This window comes from Python bivittatus, unplaced genomic scaffold, assembly GCF_059951505.1.
Source record: "Python bivittatus isolate LINGU-HERP-01145 unplaced genomic scaffold, Pbiv_v1 ctg000700_np1212, whole genome shotgun sequence".
Classification (NCBI taxonomy): domain Eukaryota; kingdom Metazoa; phylum Chordata; class Lepidosauria; order Squamata; family Pythonidae; genus Python; species Python bivittatus.
The window spans coordinates 76,493,796-76,507,765 of NW_028277098.1; the positions used below are offsets into that span (position 1 = coordinate 76,493,796).

General features: G+C 39.2%; 1 protein-coding gene across 1 annotated transcript; it reads left to right on the forward strand.

Moving 5' to 3' along the window:
- DYNLRB1 (dynein light chain roadblock-type 1) lies at positions 1–12,286 on the forward strand. Its single transcript, XM_088154029.1, has 6 exons — positions 1–24; positions 1,307–1,335; positions 2,006–2,129; positions 7,082–7,157; positions 11,086–11,253; positions 11,883–12,286. The coding sequence occupies exons 1-6, from the start codon at positions 1–3 to the stop codon at positions 11,924–11,926; spliced, it is 465 nt and encodes a 154-aa protein (XP_088010155.1). The 3' UTR covers positions 11,927–12,286.
- The last annotated feature ends 1,684 nt before the right edge of the window (positions 12,287–13,970 follow it).

Here is a 13,970-nt window from a genome sequence, read left to right on the forward strand (position 1 = left end):
ATGAGTGAAGGGAGGCATGAAGTGGTGAGTTCTCCTTCACCAGATATCTTCGAACAAAAGCTGGATGGTCATGTATCAGAGATGCTCTAGTGGATTCTGCACTGAGCAGAGGCTTGGTCTAGATCCCTTCTAAGATCCCTTCCAACTCTGTAATTCTATAGATGGGAAGTTCTGGACAGATAAAGAGAAGTACTTCACAGAGTCTATAGTTGAACTAAGGGGCTCCTGGATATGATGGCTGCTAGCTTCTACATGTTTAAAAGAAGATTGAACAAACTTGTGCAAGAAAGATTGTTAGCATCTACCAGCCATCATGATTACATATTACCTCCAGTGTTACCTTGAATCCCAGTTGTTGGGGAGCAGGAGCAGAAGGTGCTTTTATGCTACTTGTGTGCTTCTCAGGGGCACTAGTTGGCCACTGTAGAAACAGAATATTGGATTTCACAGAATTCTACTTTGATTCAACATGGCTGTTCTTCTGTTCCTGTCATAGTGTGAAGACCTGGACTTTGAAGCATTTCTAGAAAACTCATTGGGACTTCAGTCATTATAAAGCATCTGCCATGAAAACTGGAGCATTTGTCTCTGCTTGAATCCATAGAGGGCAGTAGGACACTTCCATAGGACAATTGGCAGCAACACAGCTTTTTCAGTGTTTTTTAACCTTGGCAACTTTAAGAATGTGGGCTTCAACTCTGCCAGCTGGGGAATTCTGGGAGTTGAAATCCACACATCTTAAAGTTGCCAAGGTTGAAAAACACTACTAAAAAGGTAGGAGGAAAGGGAAACAAAACATTCAAATCTGGTAACATAGTTATAGTGCATTGTCAATGTGTTTCATTAGAAAAGGGATAAACAATGTTTCCCACCTTTTCAAGACTGGGAATACTTGAAAACAGCAGCATAAGTAAAACCTCCAAAACCAGAAAATCATCTGCCTGATCACATATATAATAGATCTCACTCTCTTTAGATCATCACTGCTGGCCATGTTAAGCAGCACGTGGGTTTTAATACTAGTCTCAAATTCTGTTATGTCTCTCTTTAAACCACACCAATTCTGTGAGTGACAGTCTTCTCTGCAATAACACCAAGAGTGTTGAAAAATCTGTGAAGCCTCCATACTTGACCATTTGAAGCATGCTTCAACAGCTTGAAACAGCTATTTTTAAGGGGTTCTTTCATTGCTTGTTGAGCTTATTTTTGTTTTTGTTTTTAAATATGGGTGGCCACCATGTGATTTATGATACACCATGTGACTTTTTTTCCTTTGTTTCTAATTTGTCTTTTATGCAATTTATAGAAATATAAATTAGAAAATACCATACGAAGGTACAGTATATCTTTCCCTTGACTGACAGAGAGGTGTCCCCATTTTATTTTCTCAACGCTACTAAGAGAAAGCAGCTGTCCCAAAGCCATTCAGCTTCACACCCGGGACTTTGAACCTGGGTCTTCCTGGCTCTGCTTGCTATGATATCAAAACGCCATTGCATCTTCTAATTATTCTGAGTTTATCGTTCTGCTGTCTCCTTCTACATGAGCCTTTCCCCTGTTCCTAGCTGGCTCTCAGTTCCGTCTTTGCGTCGAGCGTTTCAAACGACGGCCCCTAGCCCCTCCCCTTTTGAACGTTTCGATACAAGGGTGGGCTAGGAAACTATTCTTGATACCTACCCTTGAGAACCCGCCTTCCACCTACGACGATTGGCTGAATTAGGTCTCGCCCCTAAGAGAGTCTGAGAATGGCGCGCAGGCGCGCAGAGTTGGGGGACTCGGCTGCGAAATCAGCTGGCGGTACTTGGCTTAAGAGAAAGCGTCAAGTTCCTTTCTTTCTTACAACATGGTGAGGAGGGGCGGGGCGATCGACGGCTCGGGGTGGCTCGCCGCCTTTGCTTTCCTTTTTAACATTTGGAGAAGGGACGGAGTGACGGATTGGTTGTGGGTTCGAGACCCGGGAGGAGCCGGGAACGGGGGCTTTCCGGAATGCGGTGGGGTGACTAAGAAAGGCTGAGGAGGCCTCCCCGGGTGGGACGCAGCTGTTGCCTTGGGCTGTCCCCTTTCGCCTCGCTCAGCCTTTGGCTTCCAGGGATGAGGCAAGGCGCGTTTGCATCTTCTTAAAAAAGAGGGTGGGATCTTTTCCGTATCTTTTGAAATACGCCTTTTGGCTGGCCTCTTCACGTCTGGCTTGCTTGCACAACACGTTTAACTACGGTTAAGTTAACTAAGGTTTTCTCAGCCCAGTTTTCCGGTTTACGCTGTGAATTAAGCACTAGGGCTGGTTGTGCACAGCGCACCAGGAGATCGAAATGTGGCTGGTTGGCTCATGACGCGTCGTGTCCTGAAGGAACAGCCGTGATGGGTCCGATGTAGACGCCCAGCTGTCATGTAGGAACTGGTACCCTGTTTCACGTGCGGCGGTCACGTGATTGCCCCGATATAAAATGTGGTTGAGGGTACTTTGTGGTTTTGCGTGTTGGACAAGTCCAGCTGTTGTGTTATTGTGCTGTGTGAACCAGGCCATTATGCTGAATCATAATAGGCATTGTTCGTTTGCGCCTTACATGTTCTGTTAACTCAGCAACTCTAATTTGTCACACCCCCCCCCCAATTTTAGGGTTAAGGATACAATGTGAACTCAGCCATTTGGTATCTTTCCTTTTTGGGGGGGAGATCAAACTGCTAGTCTAGTTGTCATAACATTGCAAAGAAATTTGCTTGCTAACAGAGGAGCTAGGCATTAGTGCTCGGCTGTAATGTAGTTTATAAAGCATGGTATTTACTAGCATAGTCATTTATGTAAATATAATTTGCGTGACTTACTCATCAAACCCACCCTTTGGTCAGTTCTGTGACCTTTTCAAGCAACTTTTCCACACTGCAGAACCCTTTTGCTGAAAAGCAGCCAGATCTATATTCAGTTTTCCAAGAGTGGCCGTACTGCCAGTGTGTCTTAGAACCAGTATGATGTTGACCCTTGCTAATATTGAACCCAGAGCAAAAAGAATAGGGAGTCACTGGCATGCTTGAGGTTTCTAGTTTGCAGAAATAGCTCTCCTCAAAGATTTCTTTGAGAGAACCAAAACTCAAAGATATTTCAGTGAGAATAAATTGTCCACAATATCTTATAGAATGGGTGTTTCCAGAGAAACAAGTCCTCACACTACTACTAATCAGAAAGACATTGTGGCACTATTCTGGCTTCCTTTCCTTAATGGTTTATTTTTGGAAAGGAAAAAAGATAGGAGTCGTTGGACAACACAGGTTCTAATGGAAAACAGTGTCTGCTACAGGCTGTAAAATTCCATGAATTAGGCGGGTAATGGCACAATTAAAAAAACAGCTTCCGGTAGTATTAATGTAATGTTTTGCTTGTCTGGTTGAATGAAGCACTCTTTTTAGAAGAAGGATATGCTTCCTATGACATTTTGCCACAGATTTCAATTGCCCTTTTATATGTTCAAAATGATCTAAGCCTCTGTGCTTGCAGAGTCCCAGTCTAGCAAATTTGCTTCTCTTTATCTCTGTGTCCTGGTGCAAGGTGAACTCAGTTTCACCCTTGATTCACCACTACATTATAGCCTAAAGTAGAGAACAGAAGCAGTAATCTTACAATGCATTAACCAGCATTGTCTTTAGCTGCGTGAATTCTTATTTAAAAAAAAGAGTTTATTTGCTAAATGTATATCCTGCTTTTTCAAGTGAATTTCTGTCATGTTTTTAAGTGGCATCAATAAATCATTGTAAAGATTGTAAGAAAATAAACCAAGTAAAATGTATTTAATAGAGCTATTGCATGGAGGCTTCAAAAGTCCTCATGACCACTAGGAGGCAGCAAAGCTGGTGTTTCCTGGGTGCTGCCATCTTGTGACCATGTGAATATCTCACCAGATGTGGTAGGACTGGCACTTAAAGCACTTCAGAAGGCAGGCCAGCCAGCCCATGCAACAGCCTCAGAAGTCAAATACTTGCCCAAATAAGAACTTCTTTGCTTATTGGTGGAAGCACAAGTGAACTAACTTAATCTCCCTTCACAAGAAGTTCCAAAACATGGGTGTAATTATGGAAAAGAGTTGGTTTACCATGCTGACTTTTTTTAAAGTAGCAGAATAAATGAGCACAATATTTCATTCAGTTGAACCTTGTTTTCCACCTTTGGTTAATGACTAGAGAAGTTTGTCTCACTAATTTGGTGTATTATAGTTTGCACTGTACTTATCTTTTTAATGAGAGAACAGAAAGTATAATTCGAAACTAGGATGAAGTGTGATGTGCTTTTTATATTTCTATCAACAAACACAGTTGCTTCACCTCTTGAATTATACTGTAGCACTTAATTTGCAAAAGAAGTTGTATTCCTCAGAGGTAGCCTGCCATTATCCCTTTATAGGGGAAAGGAGGCTTTGGCTGTGTCTCTATATGTTTGGATTGTCTACCGAACTCTCTCTTCGTTGATAATGGATTTACTTAACTCTCCCAGGATCTGCCTGGTCTTTGGAATTAGTTGTAGTTGCTCCCCTTTATTTGTACATTTAATAAGTAACTAAGAGGCTCCTATAGTTAAGCAGATTGCTTAACAGAGGTGTTTTTATCAAAACAAAATTGTCTGCTAAAAAGCGCAATTTAGGCCATCCACTGCTCAGTGAAGGAATCCAAATTAAAATATTCCTAAGATATGGCTGTTCATCCACTGATTGAATATATCCAGTAAAGTGGAAAGTATCTCCTTGCTAGGTAGTTGGTTCCCCAGTCGAACATCTGTCTTTGGGTGTTGGGAAGTTTTTCTAATACATTCATTCTGAACTGGCCTTTCTCTAAATTAAATTTATTATTCTCTATCCTGCGCTCTGGAACAATGGCCAACTAGTCTTTTGTCCTTCATATACTTGAAAAGTGCTATAATTCATCTTTTCATGAGACTAAACACACCCTCCTTTTGTAAGATTCAGTTTTCAGTCCCCGGAGCATTGGTGTAGCCCTCTTCTTGCATCTGTTCTGTATCTCAGAATATTTCTTAAAATAAGTTGCCCAATACCAGATACAGAATTCAAAATGGGGTCTGACCAATGCAGAATATAATGGAACAATTACTTCCTGTGATTTTAAAAATGATTATTGATCTAGCCTTTTTAGCAGCCACATCATTATACTGATTCTCATTAAGCTTGTGATCAACTACAGTTCCAAGAATTTCTTCTCATGCACTGTTATCAAGCCAGGTATCCTGATCCTTTACCTGTACCTGGGTGTCTTTTTTTTTTTTTAAGTGAAGAACTTTGTTTTAGTTGAACTGTATTGTTTATTTTCAGCTTACTACACTAACCTAAGATAATTTTGAACTTATTTTTATTTTTCTAAAGTGTTAGCTTTACAATTTGACAAGCAGTCCCTCCATCTCTCCATCAAGGCCATTAATAAAAACATTGATGAGTACTGAGCCCAAGACAGGATAATAACAGGGTTAGAGTTCAGCCAGGCTGTTGACAGGTTCCCTTAGAATCTAGAATATAATCCTTTTGGCCCTAGAGATCTGGATTTCTTCAACATCAGTAGGTTTCCCTGGCTATGTTTCTCCCAAGCTTGAGCTGGAATCCTGTTCCTTCAACCAGCCCTTTCCAAGTGCCGGGTGGAATATATATCCTCTGAGCCAATATAGCAGTGTTTCTCAACCTCAGCAACTTTAAGATATGTGGACTTCAACTCCCAGAATTCCCCAGCCAGCATGGGTGCCTGGGGAATTCTGGGCACTGAAGTCCACATATCTTAAAGTTGCTGAGGTTGAGAAACACTGCAATCTAGGGATGGCATAGTTTTGCCTTTTCTTTGTTACCTTTTGTCATTTTTACTAAGCAGCTGGTATGTCATTCTCTGAACATTTCTGAACATGCCATTTTTTAAATGTTCTTAGCATCCATCCCCAACCTCAGCTCATTTTGAGTTTTCACTTTCCTGATACTCTTTAGAGTTTGGGGCTACCTTTTCCTTAGTGACCTGTCCTTCTTTCTACTTCCTGTGTATGTCCCTTTTGGTTTTCAAATCTTCCCTAAGCTTTTTTTGTAGTCACATTCCTGTTCTTCATTTTTTCTTCATTGGAATTATTGGCAATCATATTGTTAGTATTTCCTTTTTTAAAAAGAAATTCTTGTTCACCTTGTCCCATTATCTTATTGTGGAATTATACTTACCATTGCTCTGAGTTTATTAAATCTGCTTTCTTGAAGTTCAAGGTATGTGTTCGATTATATTTAGCTTTAACTTCTCTAAATATAAAGAATTAAAAGCATTACATTTTACTTCCCCCAGTGTTCTTGCTACTTCTAAGCTGGGTTCTTGGTGTTCTCTGAACTTGGTTGTTTTTCTGCAGGTGTTTCAATACCAGGCTAGCATCATCAATATTTGGGATCTCAGGCACTGATGATGTTACCTAGCCTAGTAATGAAACATCTGCAGGAAAACAACCAAGCTCAGAGAGCATCAAGAACCCAACCGTTCAACCCTGAGCTACATATATGCTCTACTATTGTCTCCTAAGCATAGCATCATCCCAATAAAGGTTTTTAGATTTCATCTGTGTCAGCATGTCATTGCCACTAACGCCCTGATGCTCCACATGTTGGCTTTGCCATTGTGTGTTCAAATCAGTATTTAAATATTTGCACTCCATTTCCAAAGTTGCATCCTGCAAATGCTTTCTCAGATAGAAATTATCCCCATATAGAAGATTGTGTGTGAAAAGATCCTTATAATGTGAGAGAGAGGGAAATTGTAGGCAGGCAGGATTTTACCACTATCCATAGGCTATGCGGTGTGAATGGAATATGAAAAGCTACCAGAAACATACAGGAAACAAATGTCTGGCTTCCAACAGCTTATTTCCAAATGATGGGAGGAAAATTATGGGTTTAAGAAAAGCAAACATTGATATGACAGTGCCCAAAATAGCTGTGCATTTTGCTTAGTGTGTAAGAAATGTCTATTCGAATCCTTGTAGCCTTTTTCTGGGTCTAGATGCCTTAGCACAGAGTGCTATTCAGAAACAAAATTGCATATTTCAAGATGTGTTGATTTTCTTTTCTTCCAGGCTGAGGTAGAGGAAACACTGAAGCGAATCCAGAGTCAAAAGGGAGTCCAAGGAATTATTATTGTGAATTCAGAAGGTATGGTGCCAGTAAAGTTGACGTGAATGAAATCTGCCCTTTGGTAGCACATAAGCAATGTTGTTTAGGGTTGGAAGACACTTGGGCATTCAGGTATGTATTAAGATGCTAAGACTGAAATTACATGGCTATTAAGATGGAAGCAAGTCCCATTAAATCAAAAGCCTTGACAATATTTTGAGATTGTGCTATCTCTGATTATTAATGGAACAGTGTGCATTAATTTAGTATCTTCTTCTAGAAATTGTGATAAACTTTCTGATTTTAATTTATTAAAATTGTTTTATTGCAGCCTTTTGAAACAAAGCCTCCTCAATACAGTGGCCAAAGTAGCATTTTAAAATCAGTGAAGTGTAAAGATCCAAGTTATGAAAGCAGCACAACATACAATAACTATAATAAACTGTAAAATAAGATGGGTGTCTGTTGATTCAAAAGCATACAAGCCAAATAAATTGGTACTGTATTTGGTTAAGATGGGTGGCCAAATAGTTCTGCTTAATAAATAACAGTATTTGTTTATATTTATTAATTAAGCAATGTATTGATATTTATTTGTTAAGCAAGCAATAGATAGCAAGCAAGCAATCTAGAACATCTAGCTCTTCAAGAACCATTCAAAATAGCTAAGAATTGATCTATGTGTATGTAAAACATTTGCAAGGTGGATTCTTAATTCTGTAGCCCTTTCCCTGAAAGCATTCTATTCTATGGCCTATAAGGTTCTACTAGGATTTTGCAGTCTTGGATTTATAGTGTGACTGGTAGCAAAATCATGGATCCCTAAATAGCTCCTTAAATTACATTACTGTAACTTCAATTCCAAGGAACAAAAAATACAAAGACAGGGTGCACAATAGTAGATTTCCTTCATTGTATAATCTAGCATTTCTCAACAGTGTGCTGGCTGAGGAATTCTGGGAGTTGAAGTCCATCCTTTTTAAAGTTGAGGTTGAGAAACACTGCTATAATCTCTTGCTCCATCCCTCCCCCACCCCAGCTATAAACTCATATATGGCTGTATGCTGTTCTCATGGAACTTGCAGAAGCATTTCCAGTTTAGGAAGAGAATTAAGCATCCCTTCTCTCTGTGTGATAAGTCTACAATGAATCGCGATGTACTGTTTGGCCTTCATTGGCCTTAATATAATGAGGCAGATGTATCTATCCATCTTTAATGAAGAGATGCATACTAAATCTGAAATGATTAGTCTGCATATATGCTTGCTATGTGCCAGTTCTTTTATAACAGTAACAGCCACAGTTGATTGGGATTTTAAATGTCCTAACTTAAAAACTTATTTTAGAAATTTAAGGTATTATTTCTTACTTGTATAACATACTGTATAAATTTTTTCTGCCTTTCATTTTTTTTAAGGATTTATTTTATGGCTGGAAAGTTGAGGCTAAGAGAGAAAACATCTCTAGGCACTCACTTAGTCTAAGCTGAGCATGTTAGCCAATGTGTTGCAAAAGCACCATTGTCTGCTAGTTTTAGAATGCTATCATATTTGTGAAACTGGCATGTATGCTTGTTCGTTTACAAGTAGTCCTTGACTTGCAACCACAATAAGGACTGGAAAATTCATCGTTAAGTGGTGTGGTCATTAAGTGAGACATCATGTAACTGTGACTTACGACCTTCCCTGCCAACTTCCCCATTGACTTTGCTTGTCAGAAGCCAGCTGGGAAGGTTGCAAATGGCGATCATGTAACCACAGGACATTGCAACAATCATAACTGTGTGACAGTTGCCAAGTGCTTGAATCATGATCACGTGACCACAGTGATGCTGAGACAGTCATAAGTGCAAGGACCAGTTGTAAGTCACTTTTTAGCACCGTCGTAACTTTGGATAGTCGCTAAATGAATGGTAATTACATACTACCTGTATTTCAATTTTTATGTCTACTGATTTCAAACTCAGGACTCTGGGTGGTGAACAGTTAAGAACTTAACATAACAATAATATCACAATAAATACAAATCAGCAGCCAAAGTAAAAACCATCACAACCATCCCATTGGTTCTGTAACATTTTTTGAACCTCCCACCCCCCTGCTGTCTGTTACTTATATTCAGCTAATTGCATACATTCATTCAATTGCTGCAGATCTTTTATTCTGTTTTTTAGGCCAGATCATACTGCTATGATCTTAAACATGATATAGCCTTACTTGGAAAATAATAGACATTGATTGCACTTCTGGGACAATTAATGGGGTACAGCTTTTAACCACAAGAATCCTCTATCCCAAGGCTCTGGATAGGCCCAAAATAAGAATATTAGCTTCTTTTTGGCAAAAAATAAAATAAAAGCACAATGCTAAATGGCATTGCTCAATATAGAATTCACACGTTCTATCCCTTCTCCTAGTACACTTTATATATCAGATGATCCATGCACTTATTCAAATGTTTATGATGATAATTCCACTAAAATATTGTAATAAATAGCAATGCATTTTTACAAAGATGCAAATAATAAGATCCCAGCATATATATTTGTGTATGTAGAGAGCATGTGCACTAAATATGCATATAGTGGTGAGAGAAAGTTTATGAATCCTTTAGAGTTATATGTAATTCTGCAGTACTGTGACTTACAAGGTGATCTGAGTGATTTAAATTTTACTAATATATGAAGAGACTCTGGTTAAACAAACAGTACTAAAACAAAGCACTGTGTCATGTCTTACATCCTTGGATGTAAGCTGCCCAGAGTCATCTGGGAGTTGGGTGGTGTTACACATGCTGCTCCCAGGTTCGGTTTATGGTCACTCACTCACACGCTCACAGCCTGTTGAGGCATGTGGATCTTGTCAGCCCCCCTTACTTTCTACCTGGGTTTTCCAGATAGGTGCAGCTGGAGCAGACAGACACACAGGCCTGGTCAACAGCCAGGAAATAATTAGGGATACACACAAATCACTTCCAACCGAACACTGAGGCACAAGAGGTTCTTTGTAATACACGGAGACCCAGTGAATTTAAAGTAACAGCAAACTTTACTGGTTGCAAGGTACATTTGCTCTTTCTCATACACACACATACACACACACGCTCATCCACACTTATCCAACTAGGCTGCCAGGCACTAGCTAGAGGGACAGCAGCTGCCAAGTCTGGATCCAAAGGTGACTCAGACGACTCAGAGTGGGCAGGTTTTGGGACCCCTTTTATCCCCAAAAGTCCTCGCTGGGTTGATTTACAAGTTGATGGGATTGGGGTAAGGGTTTCCATGTGCTCAGGCCCAACTTCCTTTTTCTGGTTCAGGTCCTTTGTTTTTTTTCTTAATGACTTGCTTCCTTCTTATCTACCTCCCTGAAGGGATCTCATAGATAAGTTTCCTGGCTTTTGTCCTCTCTGCTTACATGCCTGCTTCATCTTTAGGTTATGGCTGCTTCAGCCTAGTCTCACAGTGGCCTCCAGATCTAATCAAACAAATTTAAAAAAGCACATCTGGGGGGCTAACTTTGGTGTCTGCTCTTCATGACACAGGATGATGGAAGTGAATCATTCCTCAATTAAAAAAGATCTTTGTGATCCTCAGATAAAAGGTTGTTGATGCTCATTAGGCTGGAAGGAGCTATAAAACTGTTGCCACAGTGCAGTTAGTGGGCAAATGGAGAAAATGCAACTCATTGTTCCTCTTCCCCAGAATGCTCATCCATTGAAAATCACCCCACCATAAGGCTTATGGTACTTTAAGAGGTCATAAAGAACCTCAGAGTAGCAGCAGAGGATCTGTATAAGAAAAATACTGAACAGGATTGCTCTGCAAATTCCAGTTTGTTGAGATAAAAGCTGTCATGTGAAGTAACAGGATTTTATATCAAAACTGTTCAGTAAGGAATGAAGATCTCAAGATATTTTGATCAAGTTATGTATTATATAATTATCCAAAGACTCCTTTTGCATTCTGCAGGTATTCCCATCAAAAGCACCATGGACAACTCTTCTACAGTACAGTATGCAGGTTTAATGCACAACTTAATAATGAAGGCCAGGGGCACTGTGCGAGACATCGATCCCCAGAATGATCTCACATTCCTGCGGATTCGCTCCAAGAAAAATGAGATCATGGTTGCACCAGGTAAAATTAAAAGGAAAAAAAAGCTCTTTCTGAGCCTCTGGTAGAGTTGTCTCCAAATATAGCAGCAATAGGCAATCTATCTCTGTACCACAGTTTTTCTTCAAAAGATGCAGGTCAGAATGGGTTCTAAATGATCTTTCCAGATATAGGCCAAGCCTAACCATGCTTCATTTCAGAAAACAATGATGCAGTAGATGGCTTTTGGCCTGATCTATTTTGACAACTCTAATGTTAGTAATATTTGAGCAAATATCCTATGTAGTTTATTGATTTCACGTTTCTTCATGTTCAGCCTTTTCTTGTGCCTTTATTTCTTTGGCCTACTATATCTTGCTCCCTTTCTATACTCTATATAACTGTGCTTCCAAAAAGGAAATAGCATGTATGATCTGTTTTGTCCAGTATTGTTTTTTCCAGCTAGTAGTGTATTCGCAAAACCTCATGAAGAGTCCTTTTCAGCATGTGCCACTAACCAAGTTTCTTTTTAACTGATAATGCCAGGAAGGCACCTAATATTTTCTGCCTATAAAGCATGTGATATAATGTACCATGCTATGACACAGAAGAGTTATTTATGAGTTAACATTAACAACCAAATATTGAAAAATAATTGCTTTATATTTTTGCAGATAAGGACTATTTCCTGATTGTCATTCAGAATCCAACAGAATGAAAACTTCTCCAACTGACCTACATTCCTTCTACTTAAGTATATATTTTTATTTAATGCCTTTCAAAAGCTGATGGTAGTTCATTTTTGTCCATGATAATAATGTCTGAGAGAGATTCCTTTCTTGAAATATTGAAGATTCAAGAAGTCTGTTCAAATGACTCAAGTGTTACTCCATGGAGAAGACAAAAAATGAAATTAAAAAGATTAAAGGGTCAAAGATGGATAGGTTTCTTTAGCAGGTATATAACTAAATAAGTTTGTCCAAAGTACTTGTAACAACTAAATCAGTCTTCCCTTTTGTCTTCATTTTATTTTGCACTTACTTGTTTCTTTTGAAACAAATTAAAATAATCAAGGAAACCTTTGTGTGTTGATTTCAATAAAGATTTCTCATGCTTTTTCTCCTTGAATTTCATGCTAATTGCAGTATTCCTCTGACAAGCAATCTATTTACAGTATTTGGTGCAGCCTTTCAATCACACCCTTCCATTATTGTTTCCTGTTGTCAGTGGATATGGAAGACAATTTGTTGGTCATTAAGTCAACTACTGTAAAGTGAAGAAATCCTTTCTGTACAAGGTACACACACACAAAATGGAAGTGCCATGAAACTATAATAGTGCATTCCAGTAGGAAAGGGAACTCCAATCTGTTAGTCCCCGTACAGTTGGACAGACATCTTTAACCTCCAAAGATGAATAGCCCAGCCAAAAATTAAAATATGAGCTACATTCAACATACGTAGGCGGTCTTCCTCTTGCTTTATTTTCTATTCTATATTCCCCAGTATATGCCAGAGAGCAACCAAGTCTCCAGATCATATGTGAGGTACGAGCTCAGGAGAACGCTACTTAATATGTCCCCTATTAAAATTAGCAAACTTTTGATTTCTTAATACATGGCTATAGCAAGCCAATTCAGTCTAATACTGTTAGTAAAAATACAAAGTTCAAAGGAAGGTTTTTCTACAGTAGATGCATGATGCATGCATTTTTAATATAAAGTAGCTTCAACTGCATATTTTCTAACTCTCAATAAGGCATGAATATTGTACCTACAATCCCAATCAAACCAAACAATATTCAGTAATAAAAGGGGGCAGTTTAAGAATAGACTTAAGGCGATTTTATTTTCACTCATGTTTAATGAAGGTCTAGAGCTGCCTATCTTCTCCAAAAGTTGTAATTTTCAATGCGACAGAAGGCAAAACTGAAATCCATTATTCAAGACTAGCCGTATTAATGATGTGTGAACTAAATGGAAATGGAAGTGAAATTACAGTTAAGTGCAGCCCTAGCGATCTACCAAACAGTGGTGTGGCTGTTAGCCCTAAAAGCAGGTGCCTGTCTTTCCAGATTTATCCTGCAATTAGTGATGCTGCTGTGCAATCACTAGGTGGCTCCCTCCTCAAACAAGAGGCCTGCCAGCTTTCTAATTTCAGAGAAACTAGCAAACCCCATCCTCTAATTTTGCCAGCAGTAGGAAAAAACAGGGACAGAAAGTCAAGTCTCCTTCAAGTCAAGCTTAACTCCTGGTGACTTCATGGGCATCGTTTTCTTGGCAAAAGTTCTTAAATGATTTGTCACTGATGCCTTTTAAAATGTTTTTCAAATGTCCGATCTCATCTACAGCCTGGGTGTTTCCTGGAGAACTCCCATCCAAATACTCATCAGGCCCAGCCTTGCTTAGCTTCAGACCTGCTGAGGCTTACTAAGAAAAGGCAGCCTTGATCATTTTAGCTGCTCAAAACTTTGCCAAATCAAGAACTGTGTTTTTAACCAACCCAATTATTTTCCTGGAATATATAATACAGCTGCTGAAAAACTGAAGCCAAAATGGTAAATGGCACTGATTTGATCAGTTTGAAATGTCCATCTGGCAAGGTCATAGTTGTCACATTTCAAGTTACTACAGGTAGTCCTTGCTTAGCAATCACAATTGGGACCAGCGACTCAGTCGGGAAGGGGAAAATCACATGATCATGACTTAGGATTTTTTTACTTCCACCTCCCATACTGTATGGTGTTAACTCTGCTTGTCACAA

Bases quoted from the DNA above. Each gene is read 5' to 3' on its own strand.
- DYNLRB1 (XM_088154029.1), top strand. From the start codon at position 1: ATGAGTGAAGGGAGGCATGAAGTG. The intron at 2,130-7,081 runs GTGGGATCTTTT...CTTTTCTTCCAG, and splicing joins GCATCTTCTTAAAAAAGAGG to GCTGAGGTAGAGGAAACACT. The intron at 11,254-11,882 runs GTAAAATTAAAA...ATATTTTTGCAG, and splicing joins TGAGATCATGGTTGCACCAG to ATAAGGACTATTTCCTGATT.